Raw genomic sequence first — 27,091 nt, 5'->3', positions numbered from 1 at the left:
GGATAAAGAGAACAATATAGGCTGCACCCTTATCCACACACACACAAATAAGACCTTTAATGTCAATGCGCTATTTGTGAAATTATACATTTGTTTCTCGCAGAATCTACCAATCCGTACAGTTTGTGCTTTAAAATCACCCAAATGTTTTGCTAATCTGATATTATAAACCTAATCCAACTTAATGTGTGAAAAGTTCGCAGAGAGATTCACTGGTTGGATGCTGAATCTGGCAGAAGTCCAAACAACGGATGCACTTTACACCAATGAGAGCATCCATTTCAACAATCGGTCCCCCATATGGCACCAAGGCCCCTCCTCCACGCTCTATCCCGGCTGAGGGTCTCATTCATGCTTCAAGACAGCGGTTCACTACAGGCTTCCTGGCCCACGGATCAACTGTTTTGATCCGATCTGGCCTTGTGACAAAGGAAGACTTTCTGCACACAGAGATTTTAAAGAATATTCTGAGACTGACTGCCGGTGGAGCTGAACTCACCAAGCAGGTGATCCATTGCGCTCGAACTGAGGCTGGATGTACGCGCTCGGACGATGCTTGTAATCAGTGGAGGGATATATTTATTACAATCGCCTGAACCATAAAATAAAAAGTCTGTGTGGATTTGTTTTATTGAGACGCCTTCTGAAACATCACACAGAGCCGGTCATTAATTTTTCAAAGCTCTGCGAAAGATCGTTTTTTTTTTTTTTTTTTTTTGCGGCGCTCTGGGGGAGCGCAGCACCTTGAAGTGGACCTTCTGTTGTTTGCCAAAGTGCTTTAGTTGTCCAACTCAGTTTTTTTTTTTTTTAAGTTCAGAAAAGTGCACCACCCGATCAGGACAGGGCTTAAATGTTCGGGATCCAGGAGCATCTGATACGAGAAGTGAGCGGATTAAAAGAGAGAAGTCTTGGAGAGGAGATGGATCCAGTCCGGTCGTGGGTGCGCAATGTCGGGGTTGTGGATGCGAACGTAGCGGCACAAAGGTACTGTACTAAGCAACCGATCCAAAACCAATACTTTCTCTGCATGTTTTCATATGATGCGCTGAGTCTTGTTAGCACCTTGACAGAATTTATCCATTGTCAGCATCATGGAATCAATAGGGGTTATGATGCGTGAGCATTTGACATTAGAGAGGCGCCTTTTAAGAAATGAGCTGCAAACTACTTGTTGCAAAATATGACTCGAGCCTTCAATAAAACTCATTGCCCCCAAACTCATAAAACGGCTTTAAATTTGGCGAAGGAACAGTTTGACATTATTATTAATAATGTGTCATGAAAAGTGGTTCTGGTTATGCGCACAAAATGTTTCTGAAATTTAAAACTAATGATTACAAATTTTTGACTTTTACATAAAGCCACACGAAAGGAACATTTGATGAGAGAGTTTACACTTGGAGAAAAGGCTAAATTGCGTGTTTAATTTACACAAGCTGAGATAATTACTCAAAACCTGTGTCTGTATGTCACTAAAATAAATAGGGGTTCCTCTTTCTGTAGAGCAGCTATTTTAACTGATTGTTTTTCGTCCTCACCGACCACAAACTTTACTTCTATAATTTTTAAGAAATACCAATAAGAACAGTTTTCTACTGTTGATTTGTATCGTCCTGGCTATTTGCCACACTCCCTTATAGATGTTCAATCATCCGCTACACATTTTTCATTTCTTTACACACATCTGTTATCATGGTCCAAACTGACTGAGCTCCAAGGTTGAGAAAACACAGTAAACAGAGCCATAAAAATGTAGTGTCATTTTCAAGAAGAAGAAAAAAAGAAGCTGGTAAGTTAAATAAACTACTATAATAGGCCTACATATCTTAGAGACATAATCTACAAATAGCAATTCATTATCATATGCCATCATGCAATTAGTTAATTAATATCACAAGTAAATTGCCGAGCGTCAAAATGCAGTTTAAATTATTATGATATTAAAATGATGATCAGGCAATTTTTAATTTCAATTTTTAATTTGTACTTTTAAGTAACGTTTTTGCAGGTCAAGGGAATATGTACAACGCATTCAACTTTAAGTTGTCGGAAAAGATGTTAAATGGCAATTTTAGATCCGAAGTTAAATCTGCAGAAATATTGTTCAAGTTCTCTGTTGCGCAGACCTGCAGATTATTATCAGATATTTTAATCTTTTCTAGGTTGAACTGAGATAAAGAGTCCCACATGCATAAATCTTTAATTTGTATTTGAACTCAATTAATTACAACCAAATGTTCCTTTTCTGATGTTTATTTTGCCCCAATATAAGTTAATAATATAAAGTTTCAATAAGTTTTCATGTTTTTTTAGTTTGTGTAATTTTTCAATTCACATTAGATCCTTCTAAAAAGATAAAGTTAATATCATTATTATTATTTATTATTATCAATATTGTAATTTCATCATTGTAAATGATTAATAATTGTTTTATGGCTAAATGTAATGCCTTACAGGATTAAGAAAGCTGTAACTGATTCATTTTCCTTTAAAAATGTTTCTAGTATTTGAATAATTTCTTTCTTCAAAGTTCTAGTGAATCATACATTTTTGAGATGCATATTTAATTTAATTGTCATGATTTACTGCCATAGGCCTGCATTTCTAGGCCAGAACAAGTAGAGAAAAGTGTCTGGTCTTTGGTTTGTTTTATTTCTTGGAGAGATACAGCATCTCCAGCCTCCGGTGGATTACACACCTTGTTAGTTAGTAATTCAATTGAAAAAATACAACTTGAAAATCTTTCTGTTCAACGATATGTGAGCTGACTGCCTCTCCCTGTTGTGTCCTCAGTGGAGTAGCTCTGTCGAGAGCACATTTTGAGAAGCAGCCGCCCTCAAATCTCCGCAAGTCCAACTTCTTCCACTTTGTCCTGGCGCTCTACGACAGACACGGCCAACCTGTGGAGGTGGAGAGGACTGCGTTTGTAGACTTTGTCGAGCATGACAAGGTGTGTGGCAGTTTCTGTGTGCATGTCAGCCTTCATGATCATTTTAAGGGCGTAGTCAGTTTAACATGTCATCTTCATCTTCACAATTGTTCTGTGGGAATTTATTACACTTGAATCACTGCATTTGAGTCAATATTGGTTAAAAAATGTGATGAACGGCAAGACTTGTTTTTAGTTTAACACATTTAGCTGTAACCAGGTGCTCAACTTAATCTCCCCCATCCCCAGTAAAGCCAAGCATATCGAACAGCTGACGGCTACATGTTTACACAAGCTTTACCCTCAATGAGCTGATGATGTGGGATTGAAAAAGAATATCTAATGACTAATTAGCAGCTTGCCTCATTAGGAGGACATCACTACTTTTTTAAAATGCAAATTATGCTTGCTCCTGTTAAGTTATACAGTGAACTAATCATCAAAGTCTCTTTTCCTTCTTGCCTCTCTACCATACTCTAAATACTGCTGTGGGGGGAGCTGGATTCCTCAGGTTGGACAAGGCCAAAATAAGGAAGGGTGCAGAGTTAGAGAGGGACTAGAGAGAGGGGAGAGTGCTAGGAGTGAGCCTTATGCCCGGCGTTGATGGAGTTTTTTGCCTTGTGGTGAGGAGAGCGAGAATCTCCTGAACTGGCGACGGCTCCGTGTGAAGGACGCCAGACGCCGTCCTGTCAGCTGAAGTTCAAACACAGTTTTAGGGGAGTGAGGGAGGCGGTGGTGATAACGCCAGGGCTGAGAGCTGTCAGTGTGCTTCCCCTTTGTGCCACACAGGCCAGCGTAGACTGATATGATGGCGGTGGAGAAGTTCATTTTCTGCATGGTTACCCTGGCATCTGTTTTTGCTTGGTAATTATGCAGAGGTAGAGCGATGGCATGGCGAAATAAATGCTCCTCCGTGTATATTTGCAAAACTTATGAAGCCATGCATCCATCTATCTCCTGATGTGTCTCTGCCTCGCCCCTCATATTAAGTTTTGGGTCCGTTACTCTCTAACCCCTCTTCTTGCATCTTAATTTTTTGCTGCTTCTCCTTCCCTCCTTACAACCGTCTCCTTTCCCCAATTTCTCTCCCTCCCTGTTCTCTCTCCTCTTCTCTCGCGCTCATCTCTGTGATGCCAGGCTCCTGGGTTATTGGACCAGAGAGCATTCCTTTGAGACCACTTAGAAAGACCAGTAGAGGTAGAGGAAGAGAAAGAAAGAGGGGGAAGAAGAGACAGAGAGGGAAGAAGTGAGAGGCTAGTGGAGAGCCTGGGGGAAGGAGGGATAGCAGAAAGGAAGTTTTTCTGTCAAGGTCGACTGCTGCTCAGTCTCACACACACTACTTTTCACTCGCTGGAACATACTTTTCACCCACCCACACACGCATGCACACACACACACACACCCAGGCGCCTATAACCGCCTACTACCTAGTTACAGAGAAGACCACTGCATATGATCTCCGGGTTTTAGGAGTTTGTATAAGAGATGATAGTTCAACCTCTACAAAGAACATCCGACTCAAGGTTAAGTGCTCAGCTTATGAGCGCAACGCAGGGTCCCACATGAGCTTTGAGCCTACAACTCTCTGATCTCGATGCTGCTCCATGGGAAGGACGTGCTGTAGGATTAGGAGAGACTCACTGTGCTTAACACTGTGTGCTGATGCCCAGCTGTACTTATCTATACCCCAGTGAGCTTAACTGCATGCCCTGCATTTGTCTGCATTTCTGTTCCCCCTTTCCAAGGAGCAGACGGGAGAAAAGACCAACAACGGCACTCACTACAAGCTCCAGCTCCTCTACAGCAACGGTGAGTGGGTTCGACTACGAGTTCTCAGATTCTTTGCCCTCGGAGGTGCCTAATTTGATCATTTAGACATGATGCTGAGCCTTGGATATGGTTGAAAATGTTATACCTAACACCTCACATCCCTCCGTACCTCTCGTCCCTGAGCTCATAAATTACCTGCAGCTCATTATCCAATCTCTGGGTTTGTACAACTCAACATTCAGCCACTTCTGAGCCCGTGTATGAGGAAATTAGGTACATGTTGCCACCCAGCCCAACCCCTCCTCATCCACCCCAACTCCGCCAAGCCCCCCCCCCCCCCCCCCCCCATCCCGATGGTGCTTCTACATCAGATCGGGGGGATACACAGAGAAATTTGGTTCCCATGAGCCACTGCTGCCCCTACTCTGCCATCGCACTGGCACCCATGGGAGAGAAGATAAAAGACATGTTCCAGAGCAACCCCCTCACACGCACATTTACACACACACACACACATACAAGCACACCAAAAGCACTTCCTCTACATCCCCTCCTCTCATCCCCTTCCCCCAAGTGATATCAAAGGCATCTCAATCGAGACTTTGATGAGAGGAACACATTTTAAAAGCAATGCTCTCCAAAGTCTCTGTAAAAAAAAATAAATAAAAAAAAAATGGGTAAAGCTCTCTTTTCTCAAGAAGCCATTCATTACACTTTGTTTCCTTCTGTAGTGTGATTTACAGCGGTGGTTTTAAAGCATCCAGATGTTCAGGTGTTTCTGGAAATCTCACACAGACACGTACCTGATTGCAAAAAAGTGAAGACAAATGTACAGCTCAGAGACGATCAGTTCCTATTTTACCTGTTGGTGTGTAACGTAATCTCCCGTCAGTCAGCCGAACTGAATCCCAAGTTAGCACAGAAACGTCCGCAAAAAAAGAGCCCCTTGACAAATCGTGAGAATCTGCTTGTAACTCGTGGCCTCGCAGCTGAACATGACTAATAATCATCAAACATCAAATAGCTCTCAATCCCCTCAGAAACCATCATAGCGGAAATGTGAACTGCATGCCAATCTTGTTCCTCCATGTTGGCTGGACAGAATTCAATGTTGTTTCGTGAGAGCTTGTCCAGAGTCTGAGGAAAGAAAAAAAAAAGGTTCTTATCAGAAATCTTTCCATTTTATTTTAAGAATACACATCTCATATGTATTTATATGAATCAGCTGGTTAGTAGAAGCCAGTATAAGGCAGTATTTTGCAATTAAAGTTGATTGAATGGATCTTAATTTAAAGTTCATCAGTGAATAATGCACAATAAAATATGTCTGTGTCCAGCTTGAGTTCTCTTTTACTCCCTGTTTAAATTTAACTAAACTATTATATTATATTCTCTCATGATTAAGTTTTTTTAAGTAACTGATAACACCTGATTCTGCTCTTTGTGCAGGGGTTCGCACCGAACAAGATTTATACGCGAGACTTATCGACTCTGTCACTAAACAGGTTGGTGAACGTTCCTTCTTCTCGTAGGCCATTCCATTTTCAGCTAACAGGAGGTTTTTATTTGACATGAAACTCAATCTGCTCCTCTGTTTCCTCCTCTCAGCCCATATCGTATGAGGGACAAAACAAGAATCCAGAAATGTGCAGAGTTCTGCTCACACACGAGGTTATGTGCAGGTGAGTGCTACACACATACTCAATGTCAGCGAGACCTGCACCCACAGGGATGAAATCCAAACACCCATTGCTCGCTTTGTTTTGTCTCAGTCAGCTTGAAATGTGGTTTTCAGACAATGCTTGGGGCACTACTTAAAAAAAATCTGTTATTGGACTTTAACTCCTGCCTGTCTGTCATCATCCTTGTGACAGAGGTAGCCTCTTGTTGCTTTCTGCTGTAACGCAGCACATGTACCCAGACCGGCTCCTGTTTCGTCCTGGAGCTCCCCTCTCTCTGTTTGGCCTGGGATTTTGAAGCCAGACCGCAACTGACAGCACCAGACACTTTAGGGAAACAATCCGACTTTCACTCATATAACTCCAGGATTTAGCAACATGTAAGAACTTTGTCAACATGACAAGTGTAATGGTGCAGCCAGTGGCAGAGAGTTGTTTCAAAAGTTTAAGAAGTAGTCATGGCTTAAAGACTAAAGTGGATATTATTTTGAGAATAAAGGAAAAAGGTGAATATGGATGGAGAAGCAGTTTGGAAGTGGTGCACTGACCTAGGATTTGAGGGCAACAGGGGGAAGGATAGGGGGCTGGGACGTGGTGAGAGGGGCTAAGACGGAGTGGGCTTTGCCATTGTGTAGCCAGCAGATGCCCGAATGTGACTCACAGCTGGCTAATAACAGAGCCGAAGAAGCAGAGGGCAAGCGTCACAGCTGGGGAGTGAGGCCGTCTGACAGGGGGGCGGAGGGGGGCAGGGCAGGGCCAAGCTGGGACACGAGAGGGGTGAGGCGAGGTGTAGGGGTGGCAGATGGTTAGGGGTGGGGGCACTTTTGTTATGCAGTGAAGGGGACTTTGGGGAGGGGGGTGCTGGGTGGCCAGCAGGCTCCTCGGACAGGACTGCTGACGAATGGTAGGATGTTGTGGGACGGTGTGTGTGTGTGTGCGCACTGAGGCTGCGTGGGGGTTGAGTTTGATTTCAAAATCAATGTGACAGATTGCCTGGCTGGCTTTTCACTTTTGAATGGTCTCTCACTGTTTGTAGGGTGTGTTGTTGTACCTTTTCTTCCTCCTTTATTCTTTTGTCCATTGCCCCCCCTCCCCTCTCTTGCCTCCTTTGTGTGTCCCTGGATCGTGGCCTACTGTGGAGCAGTGTAGTCTGGGCCTGTGGATGTGGATGTGCCACACAAATGATGACTCCTCCTATTTAATTTGTTATTTTTTCCACTTACACTGACTTGTTCTCCTTTTCTGTTTCTCTAACCGCCCACTCAGTCGCTGTTGTGAGAAGAAGAGCTGCGGCAATAGGAACGAGACGCCCTCTGATCCGGTCATCATTGACAGGTAATGAGATCAAATCATGTCCCACACAGTGTCCATCACCTCAAACAAGCACCTCTCCATACTTGATGTTCTGGTCGACCTTTCTTTCTTTGTGCGTACACGTTCGCTCACAGTGACACAGTGAGATCATGGTTTGATGAGGAACTCCTTGTGCTGAGATCTCACCAATCAGCCAATACATTTGCAGCCACTGAAAACAGTGGCCACAATGATAGAAGTAGTTGCACTGTCTGTAAAGCAGACAGATTGATGGCGATGTATTTATGTGTGGGTTCAATAACTTCTGGTATATTTTTACGTTCATATAATATTTAACTCAACATGTATTCATCACATAATAACATTAGTGTTCCAAACACAGCTAGAAATGTTCATAGTAGTCCATTTACACTGCAAGCGGACTGCATCACACTGTCTCCATGTGTTTCCCTCCCTTCCCTCTCTCTCTCCTACTTTACGCATGTCTGTCGATCTATCCTCGCCCCGCTCGGATCTGTTTCAGTTTGGTCACTCGTGTCGACACAGCGCCTGAAACCTGACAAAAGCAGAGATTTTCTATCAGAAGCATGTGGCTTCTTTCATACCACCAGACATGCTCACATGTGTAGTAAATGTTCACCCTGACATCCAGTTATCAAGCTTTAAAGGCGGATGACCACCCCAGTAATCGGCGTGTGCGAGAGCCTTCACGTCTGGGGGATTCTGGAGGTCCCTCACAGTCTGCCTGGCATTAACCAGTGTGATAAATGCTCGCAAGCGGACCGTATGTGAAATACTTTCTCTGCGATGTCATAGATGCAACCTTCATCACCTCTTCACTCCGTGATTCCTCCTCCTCGCCCCCCCCCCCCCCCTTCTTCCCGCTCTCCTTCCCTACGATTGTCTGTCTAGAAAACACTCACTTCATATACGTCAAGGACCCTTTTCTTTCCCCTCCTCAGTTCAAGCTGGCTGGCTGTTGACAGTGTGTCTCAAAGGATCTCAGCTGAAGATAGTTTTCTTATAACGGAAAAATTGGGCTGTTGTTTTTTGAATTTTCCCAGAATACCTTGGAGCAGCTGCTTTTCCCATTTACTGTAGAGCGTTGCTCTCACAAGAACCTCCTCCGCACTCTTTTTATACTTCCTCCCAACACGGCCAAACCTCCTTGAAATTTGTTAGTAAGTAGTTTGGTGGTGTTGGTGAGAGAAGAACAATCCATATGTCTTTGTGACTTATCGTGTGTGTGTGTGTGTGTGTGTGTGCAGGCTGGTGTGGAGCTCTGAGGATTGATTTAAATGGAATCATTGACCTACTGTACTCTCTAATCACACTGGGCATATCCCGTCCTGATGAGGGCTTCTCCCTCTTGACTGGCCTGCGAAATCCGCTCCTCGGGGAGCAGCCTATTAGCAGCCAGTTAATTTCTGATAAGCCAATGGAATCTTACGTGGCCTTGTGCCCTTTTATCCCACTTCATGGGCACTTTCTCATTTCGCTGTAGGTACGCTTAAAAAGTAGAGAGATTGGCAGGGCAGGATGTGTGTGCATGTTCCCGGTATGTATACATTGCTTGTGTGTACACAAACAAATGTATATTTTTGTGTGTGTGTGGGGGATCCTTGCGCGTTTATTTATGTATGTATATGGATGTATGTGCGATTGTCTATGTGTCTCTGTGACCCCTATAGTGACCTTTTTCCCTAGTCACTGCCTGGGTCTTAAATTATTCATGTTTGTATATGTGTGTGTGTGTGTGTGTGTGTGTCTGCAGCCTATGCATTTGTGCTTGTGGGCGACTCTGTGTTTGAATGTGTGTGTGTGTGTGTGTGTGTGGAGGAGACGGTCTGTTTCTGTGGCTCCAGTAATCAGCCTCCTGCTCCCAGCCCCAACACCTGTTCTCCAATTAACATGCAGCGTGCTGGGGCCCACTCGCTCCTATCGCCCAGCCACTACCCTTCTTTTTACCCCTGCTTCTTTTCTCTTTATTCTCTCTCTCTCCCAGCCCTGCGCTCCCTTCCTCCCAACTCTGGCTTGTATCTGTACTCCTGCACACCCCTGTCGCCCTTACTGCTCCTACTGTGCACTTACTATTTTCACTCCCTATTGCTTAATTCCCTTCCCTTCTTTTCCCTTCACGTTACCATCTCCTTCATACACCCCCCCTTCCCTTTAGCCTGTCTAATTTTGCCATAATTAGGCGGTGTCATTAGGACACCTACCCAAGCACAAGGGAGTTTGCAATTCCCCAAACGGCCCAAACCCCCTCTTTTCTAATCTCCTTTCCATATTGTTTCAGTTTTCTCTCACCCCCCCCCCCCTCCCTTCTCCTGCTGCTGCAACACCCCCTCCAACTCTCCTTCTCCCTAATCCTGATTTGAGTGAAAGGAGAGAGGGGAGATCACAGCTGATCCATAGGGAGGGGTGAAGGGACAGAGGGTGGAGGGACTGAGGGATGAAGAGAGCAAGGGCAGCCTTTGACAAAGAGATGACTCAAGTTGCTTATGGGAGAGAATTGTCGAATGGCCCCGCCGCCTGCTGTGTCTAATAGTTTTACACCTCTCTAATCTTAACATTGGTGAATTGTAACACTCACTGGCCTGATGTGACATCTCTGTTTGAATGTCACTTATCTTTGACTGATGGACTGGCTGATCGATCAATGGAAAGTTATATCCGGCGCATTGGTGCCTGCGAGGTCATCACCATACGTGTGACTCTTCAGGCTCACACACTCAGCTTTTTAAGTATATATATTTTAAAGTAAATCTCCATTTCCCTATAATTTTTCATGCAATCAAAATCTTGATTTATTGAACAAAAAAAGCCAAACATGCTCTGCTTCCAGCTGTTTCTAAATGGAAAGTTTTCTAGATATAAAAAATCAGCCCATCACTCAAATGAAATAACTCAACCAGCACTATGTTCACTACTAACACTGTTCCCTTGTGTTTGTTGCGTTCCCTGTGAGAAACTCATCCGAGCAGATCTCAGTATTAACCCAGGCAGATCTGTTAATGGCAGCATTATTGCCATGATGACCTCTGACCCCTGAGAAGCTATATTGGTTCTGGGCCTAAGCGGGCCTCAGTATTTATGAGTGAACCGTGGGCTTTACAATGGAGACAAGCAGATGTCAGTATTAGTATTAGACCATGTGGTCGGGCTGGGAGGGGTCGGCTCTCCGCGTGCTTTTATATTTGGCTAAGAAGCTGAGATCAATATTTGGTCATAAGGAGTGTGTGGAGGGATCCATCGTACGGCAAGAGCCTTGTGAGGGGCAGCGGGGTGATCAATGGCAAGCACTATCTCACTAATTGATCGTGTTTCCAAGATGGGTCCTTTTTTTTTTTTAACAAGCCGGTGCTCAGAGAAAAGAAGAATAATCAATAGGAATTTTCCAATGTTGTCAATATGGCTCTTCCCTCCCCCAGACTCAAAATGAGCGTCTCACACATGTACATTTTGAATACTAAAAAACAAACCAAACCAAATCGAACGAAACACCTCCATCTGGAACAGCTTAGTACAAAATCTGGTGGGTTCTTGATATTTTCAAGGGATAAATTTGCCTTCTGAATATTACTATTTAAACAATCATTAGTTGTCCTGAGAGATGACTCGACTTCAGTTGCCTGGCTCCTAGAAGAATCCATTCCTCTTAATCTTAGGTTGTGGGTTGTATTGATCTGTTTGCAGTCTTGGTTCTAGTTATGTACATGTACCACATGTTTGTTTCAACTAGTAAGTGTGGTGGGTATTTTTCTCCCCCCCTTGCTAATCGATGTGCAGAAGATTGCTTTAGTTTGAGCTCAATTACTAAATAATACAGTTCAAGTGTGAATTATTGCACTTACTAGTTGTTCATTTCTTAAGTTATGAGGTATGAATGATCAAACTTACCGTATGATAACCTGCACGCACACATGCACAGAGTTTGCAGTGCGGTAAAACTACATGGCATTTTTATAGTTCTTTATGGATTAACACATGTCGCTGTATGTAAATGTCTGATCTTTGCCACAGTGGTGCATTAAAAAGGGAGTCTGACAATCTGCCTTGATGTTAGTCTTTCCACCTTCTTGTGCACGCCTGTCATAAACTAATTTAAAATAAGAATAATACATAATTATACGACGAGGGCTGCTCCTGTGCTTCCTGCGGGGCATTGCCGTCTACCTGTTCTCACAGCTGGCCGCATAGTTTCTCCTTGTCCTGCTAATGGTGGGGAACACCGGCCTCCTCATTCTTCAGCTTCAACCAAAAAGAAAATAGAAGCTGCGAGTCTTTGGGAACAGAACATTAAACTATCAGCCAAAGAATAAATGCAGTAACAATTCTTGGACCGTGTCAGGGGTCGAATTCCTCCCCTTTCCCAGATGCATACTCAAGTTCTGCCGCCAAGTCGCCCCGTTAGGTCGTCATATATGCACTTGAGAGTTTTATGTGTGAGACAACAATGTCATTTTAGGGGTCTGTTTCTCATACTCCCAGTATAAGATTTTTCTTTACTGTAACCGTCCGGTGAAACTCATAACTCTCTCAGTGGACGCTGGCATGCTGTTCTTTTATTACTGTTACCTTTTCGGTCATATTATATTAAGATGACTTTTCTGAAGGTCAGTCAAGAGCCCAAAACCCAACGCTGCAGAGGTTGTTTGACTTCTAAAATCGCTATACTTCAGAAAAAGCAGAAAGCAGTATCACCTTTTTTTCTCTGAACTCTCTAATTATTATTATTATTATTTTTTGAGGAAAGAAATAATTAAATTTCAATCAAATATATCAAAATCTTCTGATATATTTAAGCTCGGAACAAATCATCATTAATAAACTGGAAATCCCTTTCCTCCTTTATCCACATTAGAGAGGATGCACATTCTTCGTCCGTGAGCTGTACATGTTGTTGGTAAAGTTGTTGCAATCTGAGACACGCCAACCTTCAACTAATGTAATGTGTGGGTTCCTAGGTTTGTATGAGTTAGCCACGAGGAAAGCCTCAAAATCTGGCTTTTTTATTGGACTGGATATCTTTGTTTATTCAGGACAAGCTGACTAGGCATTTATGCTTTCATATGTTAGCACAGTGACTGATGAGCTGTCCCCACATAAGAACATAATGGATGAGGTGGAGGAGAAGAACATCACTCTGTTTGGCTTTATGTGTTTTTCCACACACCTCAGAGTGTATTATTACCCTGGCTAACCCTTACCAACTTTGTCATCATTTCTTTTCTTCTTCATTTGTGTGCAGTTTACTTGGTGGTGTAAGTTTCACCAGGTGTGGCTCAGCTCCACAATTGTTTGAAATATGTTGCTATGGTAACCTGGAGTTTAATATATCCTGCACATTATGCTCGAGGGATCTAATAAATGTCTTCCAGTCCATCAGAAAATTAGGATTTTATGTTGTAGTTTTAAATTTTGCAAGCAAATCGGGCAAACTCTGCTGCCGGAATTCACAAAACTCACTGATGCAGCTGCAGAGTAGCACCGCTCCAAATCATCCATCGATGCAGATATTAATATGTATAAATTACCTGTCTGTCACACATACATACTTCCATAGAGACAAAGTCAGACACAGTCCATTGTCACAGGTCTCTCCCTGGTGGGCTACTACTGTCCAGTCCCTCCAGACCCCCTGTCAGCAACCACCTCAGGCAGGGGACCAGGCAGCGTGGCGACAGGGGCCTGAGGCTCTAGTGCACACCGCCTCACACAGCGGAGCGGCACACAGGCTGGACCACTGAGCAGCTGGCACAGGACCACTGGGATGGCTCTTCCCTTGGGGCAATGCAAGCAGGAAAATGACACAAAGACAGACAGGGAGAGACTATGAGATGTCTAGAATATCAAATTCACTGACAGTTACTGCTTCAAATAGTGAGAGCTTCACTCAGAGTTGGACTGGTAAAAAATGAGTTCAGGGACCTTCGGTAAGGCTCAGGCTTTCTGCGATGCAGCCTCGCGCAAACTGGGGAGACTCCAGTGTGCGCACAGGAAATGTATAATGAGTGGTAGGTTATGGGCCGAGTTTGTGTTTGGTCACCTTTGCTCTGCTTCGGCCAGCGTCGGTTGTTGTGGCTTGAACCCCGCTACAAGAAGAGCGCCTAGTTTATTTTCTTAGAGAGCCTACATAGGGGGCAGTAGGAAACAGAGAGCGGTGGAGAGATGTTTTGACAGGAAATGGGAATGGACTACCAATGGGCTAATGTCTAGGAACAGCAGGGGGACTTTTAGAGCGGGTGGGATGCAGTGAGGATGGGGGGGAATTAGAAGTTTTGAGTTGCAACTCAATGGCATTTTTGAAAGGCCTCGCACTCCCTCGAGTTGCTGGGGCAAACCCTCCCATTTGACTGACCACTAATAGGGTTCACCTTTGGTTGAGCAGTGAAGAGATTAAGTAGGGGGCACTCAGAGGATCAGAAGGGGGGCAGATTAGTGTGATTTAGAGGTACTTCAGATTGTAAGCAAGCTAACAAGTGTGTGGTTGTGTGGTTTTGTGTGTGTGTCTTTGGGTTTATTTTTCATGTGAAATTCCTACATTATTTTGTAAAAGGATCTTGTAACAGTGCAATCAGGATCTGATGTGTGTACATGTGTGTGTGGGTGGGTGTGGAGTCAGAGGCCAGTTAGCAGTGGTATTTAGGAACAAGGGCTGTTTTCTTTGGCTTGATGCTGCTGATGGGGGTGGAGCCATAAGTGTGTGTGTGTGTGTGACTGGTCAAACTCCTCTCTTAAGGTCTTAAATTTCACTAATGACTTAACAATGCCCCCCGGTGCTGTGCCGGCCCGCAAGCCACCTTGTTTTTTGTTTGTCTATTAATCTCGGACCTGGACGGACCCAGACATTTCCTAGGAGCTGGAGTTCTCTACAGTCCCTCACTTTTCACTTTCTGAAAACATCTCCGAACACTAATATTTACACATCTGCAGTATTTCTTAAATAAAATTTGATTAAGTATCCATGCTGGCTCACGCTTGAGGCAGTAGTTATTCTTCCTGTGGGTCACGGAAAAAGCAACCACACAAGAATGCTTTGCACGGAGACGGTCTTAATGCAAAATTTCCACATTTCTAAAAAGACCTTTAGTTTCCATTTACAATGCTGACGGACAAATATGGTAAAAAGCACAGGATAGACTTGTGCAGTAAATAAAATTAACCGAAAGCCCAAATCTTTGCTGGCTTTCTTTTGTGTTTAGCTCCCTGAATTATTTATACAACAGATGTGTCTACCCCATCGTGGGTGAAAATAGTAAAGGGGAAACAGTTGCGGCAATTTAACAGTTGTAGCGTTGCTGTGATATTTCAGATATGTGCGTGAGTGTATGCCAGTATGCGTGTGTGTAATGGTCCTGATGAATCTGTCAGGGCTGGGGGCAGGGGGTGATGTGACTGCTGACAGGCTCCCAGCAGGCATGCTGAGAGCCCCAACAGTCTGCGTGCCCTCCCTTCAGCCCCTCAACCACCCGGCTCCCCTTCTCCTCTCGCAGTCCTCGGCTCCCACACATTTGCTGTGTATTAGCCACGGACAGTAAATTACAGCACCCTGGACCTCTGAGTGGACCTCCATTCCCATCTCTTCACACGTTCCTCCTCTCTCCCTTCAGCTCCATTATCCAGCTCACCTTCTCTGCGTCTGTCTATCTTCCTCGTTTTCTCCCATTTTGATCTGTTTTCCTGCCTCTGTCTGTCATATTCGTCCGGGCTCTTCGACTCCCTCAACCCTGTCAGTTTTCTCTCCCCTGTCTGTCTTTCTCTTCTGTTATACTTCTCATCCTCCATTCTTCTATTGTGTCACGCAACACAGCGTTCCCTCCCTTACACATCCCCTCGGCTCCCCCTTTACTTTCTTACAAGCAGGTCCCTGTTGTCTAGGCTTCGCAGGTTTCTCAGCCGCTTCTCTCTCTCTCTCTCTCTCTCCCTCTCTCATCTTGCTTCCTATCCCGCTCTCTCGCCCTCTCCTTCTTTGCCCCCCCCTCCCCTCTCCCTCTTCTCTCTTTCTGGAAACAGATGTTGTTTGTCAGATCTTATCATTACTGGCTAATTAAGAAGACATCTCTTCTCCTTCTGTTGTTGCTTCTCTTTCCTCTCCTCTCCCTCTCGGTGGCATCCATCCCAGATTCATTGTTCTTCTCCGGGTCGAGCTTTGATATATGCATGTTATTGGTAAATGTGATTAGTTGCGGACTGATTGAAAGGGTATTGAAAAAGTAAGATGAGTTTTGGTGTATTGCCGATGACCTTCTGGTATGTTTGAAATCTATTCAGATGTAGAAGGTACTTCGTGCGTCTATCTGACAGTTATGAGAGTATATTTTGAATCTTCCTCCCTCAGGACACACCAAGCATGCTGGGAGAGGTCAGGCCACTGATGGGACTTCTATTCCCTGTCCTGGTTGTGAATTCATGTTCTCTAGACTCTGAATATCTATCCATATCCATCTCTTTGGCAGGCTGACCGTGGTCCCATGTGGCCAAGCTCTGTATGCAATCTATGCTTTGGCTAAGCTCGGGAGACTAAAACATTAATTCATTTTAAATTGTTGAAATGCACATTTAGCAGCTGGCGAGAGGCTATGCGGTAAAACACTTTTTGCACCCAGGAGAAACCTCGTTGAAACGCTGGAGTGCCTCTTGTGTACCCTTCCCATCATACCACTTTCTTCCTCTCGGCACTCTTCTGCTCTCAGCTCCACCGTGCCACAGACACTCTTGCGGTGGCAATCCTGAAGGTTTTACTGCTCTTCCAAGCTCCATAAATCAGCACCAGTGGTTAAAATGTTTGGCTTTGTCACAGTTCTCAAGTTTAGAGACGGGGTGGGTCTGGGCTGAGGTTGCAGAGGTGAAGCCAGCTTGGGAGGCAACAGAGGAGAGGCCAAAAGGGACACAGCCAATCCGCCAGACAAATTTATAAAGAGGTGAGCTTCCCCATGTGCTCATTGCCTACTTGAAACAATACTTGGAGATAATTTGGAACTATCAGTAAGACATGGTATTTTCTTTTTAAATAGAGGGCATTGATTTGAACTTTAAATTTGCATTTCCATCCAGCAAATCAAGTCAAACTTCTCAACGCTGTATCTTATCCACACATGAGAAACTAGACAAGGATTACACAGAAGAAGAAGAAGACACATTTTGGCATTCAATTCTAACCTATCAAATCATTACACTAGTGAAAACAAATGCATTCTAATATAACCTGAAATAAATCTCCCTTCATGCCTGTTATAATGTTCAGTTTATGTAGAAACAGTGTAGGAAAGGTGGTAATTTTACTTTATGATCATTCTGGAAGATGTAGTTTGTGGTGTTGTCCAACTGGACTGAACTAAACACAAAAGTATCTCTTCTATTTAGCCTAGCCCACTGACTGAAACGGGGTTGTCAAAATAATGGAAACACGTGTGAGGTCAGCACAACACAATTCAGTCAGTAGTGCTACAAACCACAGCCTCCAAAATGAAAACACAGTTGAATCAACAGCTCTCTCTCTCAGTAGTTATTTTAAACAAATACTGAATACCATAACCTTCACAGAGCTAAGATTTAGTGCAGGATTGTTACACTAGGATCCATTCCTTTTCTCTAGTGTACCAAATGAACTGGTGAGTGAGTGTATGTTCATATTGTTAAGTGAGAGATCTGAATACTTCCTACATCAATTTCATCTGGTCAGTTACATGTAGGCTTTGACGCTGTACACTTTCCCAGCTCATAAAGGATTTGAGAAGAGATGTTGAGAGAGATCGGAGCAGTGTGTTGCTGCCAGTGGTGACTGAACGTGTGTTTAGAACTAAATGTGAGAGAAGACTGTGTGGTGAATGTGTCTGTGTGACGTTTTGCTGGTGAAAGGAGAGTAAAGCTGATGCCACAGATATCCCTGTATGTTTTAGGAAGGGACGGGGGGGTGGACCGGGAGGACTGGTGTGAAAGGTCCTGTGGTGGTATGCGACAGAGGGGGTATCAGTTCGTGGAGGGTTTTCTGTGCCCCATTAGCAGTGTCAGAGGTCATGTGCCCCGGGTGTTAACCCTGGTGACCAGTCTAGCTTCCAGTCTGCCAGGGGACCCTGGTCCAGGGGTATTTATTACGTACCCCCTCCCTCTCTCTACACACACACACACATATCTCCCTGCCCCCCCTCCCCAAAACACAGTTCTCTTCATGGAGGAAAACAAAGCACCCCCAGCCATTCCTCAGTCAGGGCACATGTACTAATTGGATGCATATCCATACAGTGATGCATGACGACCCATCTGTAGATTTGTGCCTCAGCGTGAAACACTCTTAGGTCAACACTGGTTTATTAAACTCTTCGTCCATAGCCGTGAGCTACGGCGTGCTTTGGCCTATTAAGTACATGTTTTATTAAAAATCAGCTAGCACTTACATACATATGACTTTTTAACATTTGTTTTTGAGACATCATTTTTGCTAATGTGTATAATTCTGCGTGATGGATTGCGCACACATGGTCGCTTGCGAGTCCCTATTTGTCTTTGTGTGTTTTCCGGTGGCCTCATGCGTGTGTGTGGTTTGTACAGCCTGTATGTGACACATGCATGCATGTGTGCATGCATCTCGACCTGCTGTATGAGTTAGTGCTCTCAGTGTGTGAGTGTGGCAGAGGAAGGCCCTCTGCATGTCAGTATGTTTTAATGCTTCACATCTGGTTTCCTAATTTTCCTCCCTCCCTCCCTGCCCTCCCTTCGGCTCCCCTCCACCGCGATGTCAGGACACTGTTTTGTTTTTTCAGGGTGGCGGTGGGGGGTGGGAGGCGGTAATGGAGGGGATGTCTGATGAGTGATGGTCCTGCATACAGGACATCAACATTCTCCCTCTCTTCCTCTATTTGCTGCCTCCTCTCTTCTTTATCTACCTCTTTCTACAGTCTCTTTGGATTACCTACACCTTATATCTATCAGCAATTGATGAGTGGATATGTATGAAGAAGAGCAGCTCTTGTTTTCTGTCTTCACCTCTTTGCCTTACCCCATTTATTTGCTCTGTCTGAGCAGCAGGGCATTCACATTTGCTGAACAAAAATGATGACATCCTCCTCCTCCTCCCCCTCCTCCTCCTCATTTTTTCCCTTAAATTTTCTCATCCCATATTTTTGTGTTAAGACATAAATTTGTCATCTTTGGTGGACAAACCCAACATTATTAGACCAAAGCCAACCCCAGAAAGGGAGAGGAGTGGAGAGAGTTTTCTAGCAGCGCCGCTCGCTTTAAACTTCGCTTTAAACCCTTTTTGCATCGCATGCTTCAAGACCCGCTGCCACCAGTAAACCTTCATTTACAATGAGCACAAAGGGTGATGTGTTTTATGACTATGTGAAAAGGCAGTTTATGTCAACAGTGATTAGTGATGATGAATGCCTATGAAAATTTTTTGTCCTGTGCTGCTTAGGTGCTCGCTGCATGATTAAGGCCATGTGTAAAGCAGAGTGAGAAACACTTATGCGTAACAGATGCTGCAATGGACTGAGAAATGTGAAACTGAGCGTCCATGAAATGAAATGAGAATGAAAATTTATTTGATAAAAACAGCATCTCTTTTATTGTTTGTTTTTTTAGTGTCATGACTTCTTGTTTTGTCATGAAATTAGTATTAGTTAAGCAGGTTGTCACTACTGATATTCCCAACTCATGCTGCGTGGCCAATGTTTAGTCTTGGGAACTAACGCAGATGCAGACCAAAGGGACTGGAGGCCTTGACAGAGATGCAGAAGTGAAGACAGAAAAGAGGAGAAAAAAAAAAACACACTCCCTGTGGTGCCATAGTGTAAAATGATCCCAAGGTTTAAGACTTGGGTCTATGTTTTGTTTGTATTTCCTGTTTGAAGTGTGTCTGTGGAAGGAAGATGTTGCAGACGATAAAACTTGTTCCCGTTGCTGACAACGTGCAGCACACGGTGAAATTCAATTACTTTTCAAACTAGTTATCATGAAGAGTTTTTTTTTTATTTCTCAAGTTTTTGTCGGAAATCTAATCTGAGAAGCCTCTCAGTCCATTGTCCAACTTAACAAGTCTCTTTTTCCAATTAAAAACTAAATAATTTACAGTTACAGACGGTTTAAAAGTTGATTCATACTTCTCATTAGTTTTTTATTTGCACGGTGTTACTCGTTTGACAGTGTTTTAATGAAACAGAATCATCATTTATGGAATTAACAATGCATAACACGCCGCAAATGAAATAGAAACACGCTAATGCTATTGGAGTTCTTTGAAAATAGCCTTTCTCTGCAATTTCCCCGTGACTTGAGGATCACCTCCAATTCGCCGCGTGTTCTCCTCGTCTCTTCCCTGTGGATGGGGAGGTGTGTGGGTGTATTACATTACCAAAACAAAAACAAACAACAGCAATATTAAACTTTTGCAACCACAATAGAGGAGGGGATAAAAAACAGAGGGTCCTCGACTTCTTATTAATTATGCAAGATTAGTCTAATTATAATTCAGCAAATGAATGTGTGGCAGAAGGTGCGAGGCGACGGGGCTGGGAGATTTGCATGTTAAGTGGGCAAGGGGAAGCGGCTAATGCATGCTAATATATGCGTCAATGTCTCGCTTTAATTTCAGCATTTGCAGCTGTGTGCGTCCGAACTGAGGGGGGTGAAAAGTTGACTCAATGGGTTTTTGGGAGGGGGGCAAAGGTGGGTGTGTCAGTGTATTAGAGTGTGCATGCATGCGTGTGAACGTGAGCTTCTGTGTGTGTGTGCGTATGCATGCGTGAGACATCTGGTGTCATACAAACAAGGAATGATGAGAAGAAGTCAACAAACAAGGTCAAGAACCCTCAGAAAGTGCACAAAGCCTGGGACGGATGTGGACAACCTCCGAGATAGGGTTGTGAGTTTGCTATCTGAGGCACTTACACAGCAGAAATTTCGGTTAGTCAAATGAGTGGCAGGAAACTAGAATGTAATCACGCCACAACCAGGCCGTGGAGATGGTTATTAAACCAAAAATGTGACTGTGCTCTTATGGATTACTTTTATAAAGTTTCTATCACCTTTAAACTGAGAAGAAATGTAAGAATTTGAATGTAGAATATAACGTATATGCTGTATGACCCCCAAAGGAGGCAGTAAAATGAAACAGAACACTTTTTATTATGGTCCACTTACAGAGTCAAGAATCTGAAATGATGTATAACTTTCCCTGTACAATGCACAGCATACGTGGTGATCCCCTGAAACTTCTGTCAAGGTGTGCAAATAGATATAAGGACTTGTGACAGCCAGACATCAACGATGATGCAAATGGAAAGAGGACGTGGGAGAGGTGCAGATGTGCCCTTTTACTTGTCTCCACCCCTCGCAGAGGTCTAGTGCAGCTTCGAGGTTGGAGCGCTGAGCTCTCTCTGATAAATTATAATCACCCTGTGCCAACAACAATATTGATTGTCCTCCGACAAAATAACTCAAATCAAGAAATATTGGACATGCTGTTGGAACTGAGAACTAGTTGCAAGCCAGGTCCTGTTCGCAAGGGAGGAAGCTGGAACAAGTGATGGAAGAATAGCGAGTAAAATCTGACAGAATGAGGGAGAGATTAGTATTCGATGGGAGGATTCAGGGCTGTGGGGCCAATATGAAGTTCCTCTCCAAACAAACGCTCTCCATTAAGATGACTTATATTTGCAGAGAGCACAGTGTGGGTGGGATTGGAGCTACCCATGTAGCCCCAATCCGCTGCCTTCTTCTGCAGCATTTTTTTTTTCTTTGCGCTGTTATTGTTTGTTTAATATCAGCATTAATGGATGAGTTTTTCATGTAAGACAGGAGATGTGTTCACTGTGAAGGGAATTGAACATCTGGTTTAATAGTTACACGTTATTTTATTTGCCAGTTCCCATAATTATATTACAACCATGCAACGTTTCTGTGCTCCTTTATTTTTGTCCTTAATTTGTCACTATCTTGAGAGTTGACTGGATCTTCTCAGCTTCATCTGCACCTGCCCTCTTAATGTACTTTCCTGCCTCTCACCTTGCCAAATCTCTCTCTTCCCTCCTCGCTGTATTTCAGTGATGGAATGTGTTCTTGTTGTTGCCTTCTCTTTCCCATCCCTGTCTTTGCCTCTCAGCATGGGGACTTTGGGATTGCGGCAGAGCTGCGTTGCCATGGCAGCGGGCCGTGTTGCCGAACTGTGTACACCTGGGATTTGGAGTCTCTCTCCGTAGTCTCCCTCTCTCCTATTTATTCCACCTTTCTCTCAGGTTTTCTTTGGTGTAGCAGAGGCTATCAGCACCTCTCTCTCCCTCCTTCTCTGTGTCTCCACAGTCGATCACACTCAAAAGTAAACTCACATACATAATGAGACACATATACTTGAAAACAAAATTCATGTCCATACCAGTGCCTCTGTCACTACCTCCTTCTTTCCCCCCTCCTCATTTCACTTTCTCTGTAGTTGTCTCTACTTCGTTTCCTCTCCATTCCCATGTGGGGGTTCAAATACGGCATTGCGGGACACCACAGTCCCTCGAGTCCCCTGGCATACATCACTGTCTCTAGTTTACTTTGAAACACAGCAGCGCTTTTCACTGGACTGTGCTTCAAAATGCAATTTCTTGATTTAAAGTGTAATAACATTGACTTTAAAACTAAACTAAACATCTGCGATCGATGTCAGATCTGTAATCAGATGTGCATACACACCCATATACACACACACACACAAGACCTGTCTCTGGAAAATAATTAATGTCTCCTTTGACTGCCAGTGTGTTGCAGGGTATCAAATAATCACATGCGTGAGTCCTTAGTCGCTGATGTACAAACATGTGTCCTTTTATTTACCTTTGCAGGTTTTTCTTGAAGTTCTTCCTGAAATGTAACCAGAATTGTCTGAAGACGGCAGGAAACCCGAGGGACATGAGAAGATTTCAGGTACAAATGGATGGAAAATAATGTCTGTGAGTGTGTGATTGTGTGTGAGGAGGAGGAGGAGGGAGGGTGGCACAGAAAAAAAAAAAAAGATTTCACAGTAATAAAACATTTCCTTCATGCTGTTCCATTTGGATAAATGGTTTTGATTCCTCATCCAGTCTGTTTCCTTGTAGCATTTATACCATTAACCCCTCAAGAGGTAAACCTCTGGAAAAGTTTTCCAATGGAAGACATGGAGGAAGGAGTTAAAGGTGAAAGTTTAAAATCAATAAGGAGTCGGACAGATGGAAAGACAAACGAAAGGAGTTAGATATGTGGGAGACTCGGTCGTGGGGGTGCTGGGATGCAGGAAATAGGTTGAGGTGTTTCAGGAAGTTGTCAAGAATTGAGTGATTGGCTCCAGATGGAGGAGGTCATGCTCCGTGACCCAGGAAGTGGTCACAGGGGACAATCCCGCCTCACTTCCTCTGCCGTCTTTCGGCACCGACGGCCTCTGTCTGGCATTCTCCTTCCTCCTCCAAGCCCAAACCCTCGTTCCCTTCCCCTTCTTTGCGCTCCCCGTGTCTTCCACTATGTTTGCTTTAACTCCTGTGATGTGACACATGCTGAGAAGTTATGACCACACCGGTGCTCCACAGCCCTCATCTCTGGGTTAAAAGGTGTTCGGAGCTGGACAGGAGTCTGTTGCTTGATCGATAATTTACAGTTATTTTTCTTGAGGTACCTCTCCCCTTCCACCACCTATAGAGCACATGCCTTTTCTCCCTTTTCTTGTGTTCCTTCACCTGCAAAGGTCCTGCAAAAAAAAGTGTTTATTTTCTGCAGCGTTTAAATATTCACGAGTTAGAGTTTAATTAAAAAGGTTTAACTCTTAAATCGTGTTCACAAACTCATTATCACTTTCACAAATCACATCAACACTCGTAAATATCCAAACAGAGAGCATACAAGTATCCTCTCATTAGTTTTATGTGTGTCACCCATGTGAGGCAGATGTGGGATGGGACACACACGTGCAGGGGCCAGAAAATCAAATTAGGGCCACTATATATCATCCACTTCTTTAACGGCCGGCAAAAATGGGAGATTTGGTCCATATGTTTGGTGTCATTGAAGGATCAGGAGGAGACAATGATGAGCCTGCTGCATGCTGTATGAATCACAAAGTTAGGCAAGAGACAGTGGAGAGGCCATATGGAGGCCTGATGGAGGGAGGAGAGGAGGGGTGTGCGAACAGTGTCATCCCCAGAATGCAGAAATATTATGAATATCCCAGAGATGTCACATTACCTATTGAGAAATATTACTATCACCTGTATCCCCGAAACAAATTGTTGCTCTGGGATTTTTCCGCTGTAACCGGAGATTGTGACTCGCGGCATGCCGTCCAAGGAGTACATTTGCACTCATGTATCTTACTCTTGGCTCTTTCCCTCTCCTTCAGGTGGTCCTGTCCAGCACCGTGAGTGTAGACGGCCACGTCCTAGCCGTGTCTGACAACATGTTTGTCCATAACAACTCAAAGCACGGTCGGAGAGCCCGCAGACTGGAGCCAGGGGAGTCTGCCGAGAATAGTATGGAGTACGGTAAGACGATGACACTACACTATCACACCTCATTTAGCTTTTCTTGCTCGTGTACTTCATCACTCAAAACTGTAACAGCAGGTAGTTGAGTTGCCTAATGTCCATTCATAATCGCCATGATATATCAAACATAACCAGTGACACTACTGAGATCATTAACTAAACCATTAATGAATTAATTAAATACTTGTCGTCAAGTATTTGACACAATAGGAGTCTGTTGCTAAATAAAAGTATGATAAGGTCAGGGCCAGTGTCCTGCATGTTAATATTAATTTTTAGATCCATCTTTCTACTTAAGTAAGACATAAATACATTTTCCACCACTGCGACTGCATATTTTTCCTGTATTTTAATAAAGCTTATTTTTTCGGTTATGTATGATTTAATTGCTTTGAGGTCCTGTAACATCTTGGCCTACATTTGATATGGGACTTGTCCCTTTTAACAATGTGCTTTTCGTGTTCCTCATGATTCATCTATTGGGTTATTTATAGATAAAAGCCACATCATGAATGAAATAAGACTGGAGTGGCCAAAAAAAGAAAAAAAAAAAGGACTTTGGAACCGAACATTGCCTTGGAACTTATTTTACCCAAATCCAAAAATAAAGAGCTTCTTTAACATTAAGCTCCATGCTTTTCTTTTTTCAACTTCCTGTATTGAAACCCTTGGAGTAAATCAGGCTGTTTTACTCTCCTGTTTAGCTACCCCATGTATCAAAGCCATCAGTCCCAGCGAGGGCTGGACCACCGGCGGGGCTATGGTCATAGTCATCGGGGAGAACTTTTTTGACGGGCTGCAGGTGGTGTTTGGAAGCATGCTCGTGTGGAGTGAGGTAAGAGTTGTCTTCAGCACATCTCACTAATGATGGCGGACTCTGAGACATATTTTGAAATGAAATATATAGCATATGGCTTGTCCCATTATTTGGATGATTTATGAGCAGTCTACACAAATTAATCTTTCTGTGGTGCCGTGTTAGCCTAAATATTTACAAGTCATGGGGAGTTGCATTTCTTCCTGTTTTCTGACATAATTTCTGTGCTTTATCCATAGCTGATAACACCACACGCCATCCGCGTCCAGACACCTCCTCGTCATATTCCTGGAGTTGTGGAGGTCACACTGTCTTACAAATCGAAGCAGTTCTGCAAGGGAGCGCCTGGACGCTTCATCTACACAGGTATTTAGACCCGTCTTTGTTCTCATCTTGTGTCTGAAGAACTTTGAATGTAATGAACGGTGGCTGAGGTTTGATGTACTAATGTTTCTTCTTTTCATTTATTTTTTCAGCCCTTAACGAGCCAACTATAGACTATGGCTTTCAGCGTCTTCAGAAGGTCATTCCTAGACATCCTGGTGATCCAGAGAAACTGGCCAAGGTGAGAGACGAGACTAATCACGCTCATGATTACCTTACAAGGAAAGTGCTTTGTTCCGCAAAATGTCGATGTTAAAAAAACATTCTGTTACTTGCAGGAGATTCTTCTGAAAAGAGCAGCAGATCTTGTGGAAGCACTGTATGGGAATCCACACAGTAATCAGGTAAGATCCCAGACTTTATGGACCTCAGCAGTGAATATATGTAGTGTTATCGTCTAAGACTCAGCTATCTGAAACTATGGGACGAAGCCCATAAGGTGTGACAATATGCAAGCATTGTACTGCAGTTTTAGTTTGTGGCAGTCGAACAGCTGTTTAGCAGCTGATTCTCGGTTTTCAGATTTAACAAGTACACTTGACTGCACCAGCATGAGTCAGAAAATTGTCAGTAGTACCACTGGTATACCATATGTAACTTGTAATGGGCTAATTGGGTGTAGCTTGCTCATATTTAATTTCAGAGATTATGAAGTGCATTCCCATTACTTGATAGTCACGCACATATAAGCAATAACAATGACGAAAACTGCACTTTTTCTGTGACTTTTATTCATTGCTGACAATTTTGTTTGATCCCCTGTAGGACATGCTGCTGAAACGTGCAGCCGACATCGCCGAGGCACTCTACAGCGTTCCCCGTCCTCACAGTCAGCTGCAGGCTCTGCCTAGCTCACCAGCCCACGGCAGTGTCATGGGCCTGGGCTCGTATCCCTCCCAATTAGGTGTGAGCATCGGAGATCCAGGACAGAGCAGCCAAGGTGAGCAGAATGACCCGCGAGCCGTACCCTACTCCTTCGTTTGCCGCTAATGAAGCTCAAATCTGACCCAACATTTTCATTCCTCCTCCAGGTTACATTCGTAACTCCAGCAGTTTGTCTCCAAGGGGTTACCCATCAGCCTCAACTCCCCAGCAGTCAGGCTATGGTGGCAGTGGGGGGATGACTGGAGGTTATGGGACTGTTCCTATGACTAGTCTAGGAGTTCCCGGATCTCCTGGATTCAGCAGTGCCTCCCCGACAGGCTCCCCCTACAGTAAGACCTTACATGCTCTCTAAATGTTTCTATGTGTGTGTTAATTAACTTGATCTAGCTGTCATTTTCAGACTGACTGACTCTTGCTCTCTGTTCCGCAGTAATGCCCTCCAGCCCCACTATACCAGGAAGCTCCAGCTCCTCATCATCTCTCTTGCCTTTTTCCTCCTTCCCATCAGCTGCTAAACAGAAGAGTGCTTTTGCTCCCGTCCTCAGGCCCCAGGGCTCTCCCTCCCCTGCCTGTCCCGCCTCAGGGGGGAACAGCTTCAGAGGTAGTCATCCAACTCACTATCTGACCCCCCTGTCTGAACTTACAAATGCAGTCTAATCCCTTGTTACTAACTAACTCCAAAGCTATGACTGAGCACGACAGAAAACAGTTGCTGGATGTACAATAATGCAAGACCTGATTGATTGGAATCATAGATTCTGTATATTTTTTCTCTCCAGCGATGACGGGCCTGGTTGTACCCCAGATGTAG

General features: G+C 44.0%; 1 protein-coding gene across 1 annotated transcript; it reads left to right on the top strand.

Annotated features, from left to right (window-relative positions):
* Positions 1-850: 850 nt before the first annotated feature.
* Positions 851-27,091, top strand: ebf2 (EBF transcription factor 2; the record flags this gene model as incomplete). The annotated part of the gene is made up of 16 exons (XM_084550794.1): positions 851-984; positions 2,794-2,950; positions 4,675-4,738; positions 6,149-6,204; positions 6,308-6,381; positions 7,645-7,713; positions 22,524-22,605; positions 24,050-24,191; positions 24,899-25,029; positions 25,251-25,377; positions 25,488-25,576; positions 25,674-25,739; positions 26,161-26,335; positions 26,427-26,609; positions 26,711-26,881; positions 27,060-27,091. 16 exons carry the CDS (start codon positions 851-853, stop codon positions 27,089-27,091), a joined length of 1,752 nt encoding a protein of 583 aa, XP_084406920.1.

The sequence above is a fragment of the Chelon labrosus genome (assembly GCF_963514085.1).
Source record: "Chelon labrosus genome assembly, chromosome: 9".
Taxonomy (NCBI): domain Eukaryota; kingdom Metazoa; phylum Chordata; class Actinopteri; order Mugiliformes; family Mugilidae; genus Chelon; species Chelon labrosus.
This window is presented reverse-complemented; position numbering and strand designations above follow the sequence as displayed.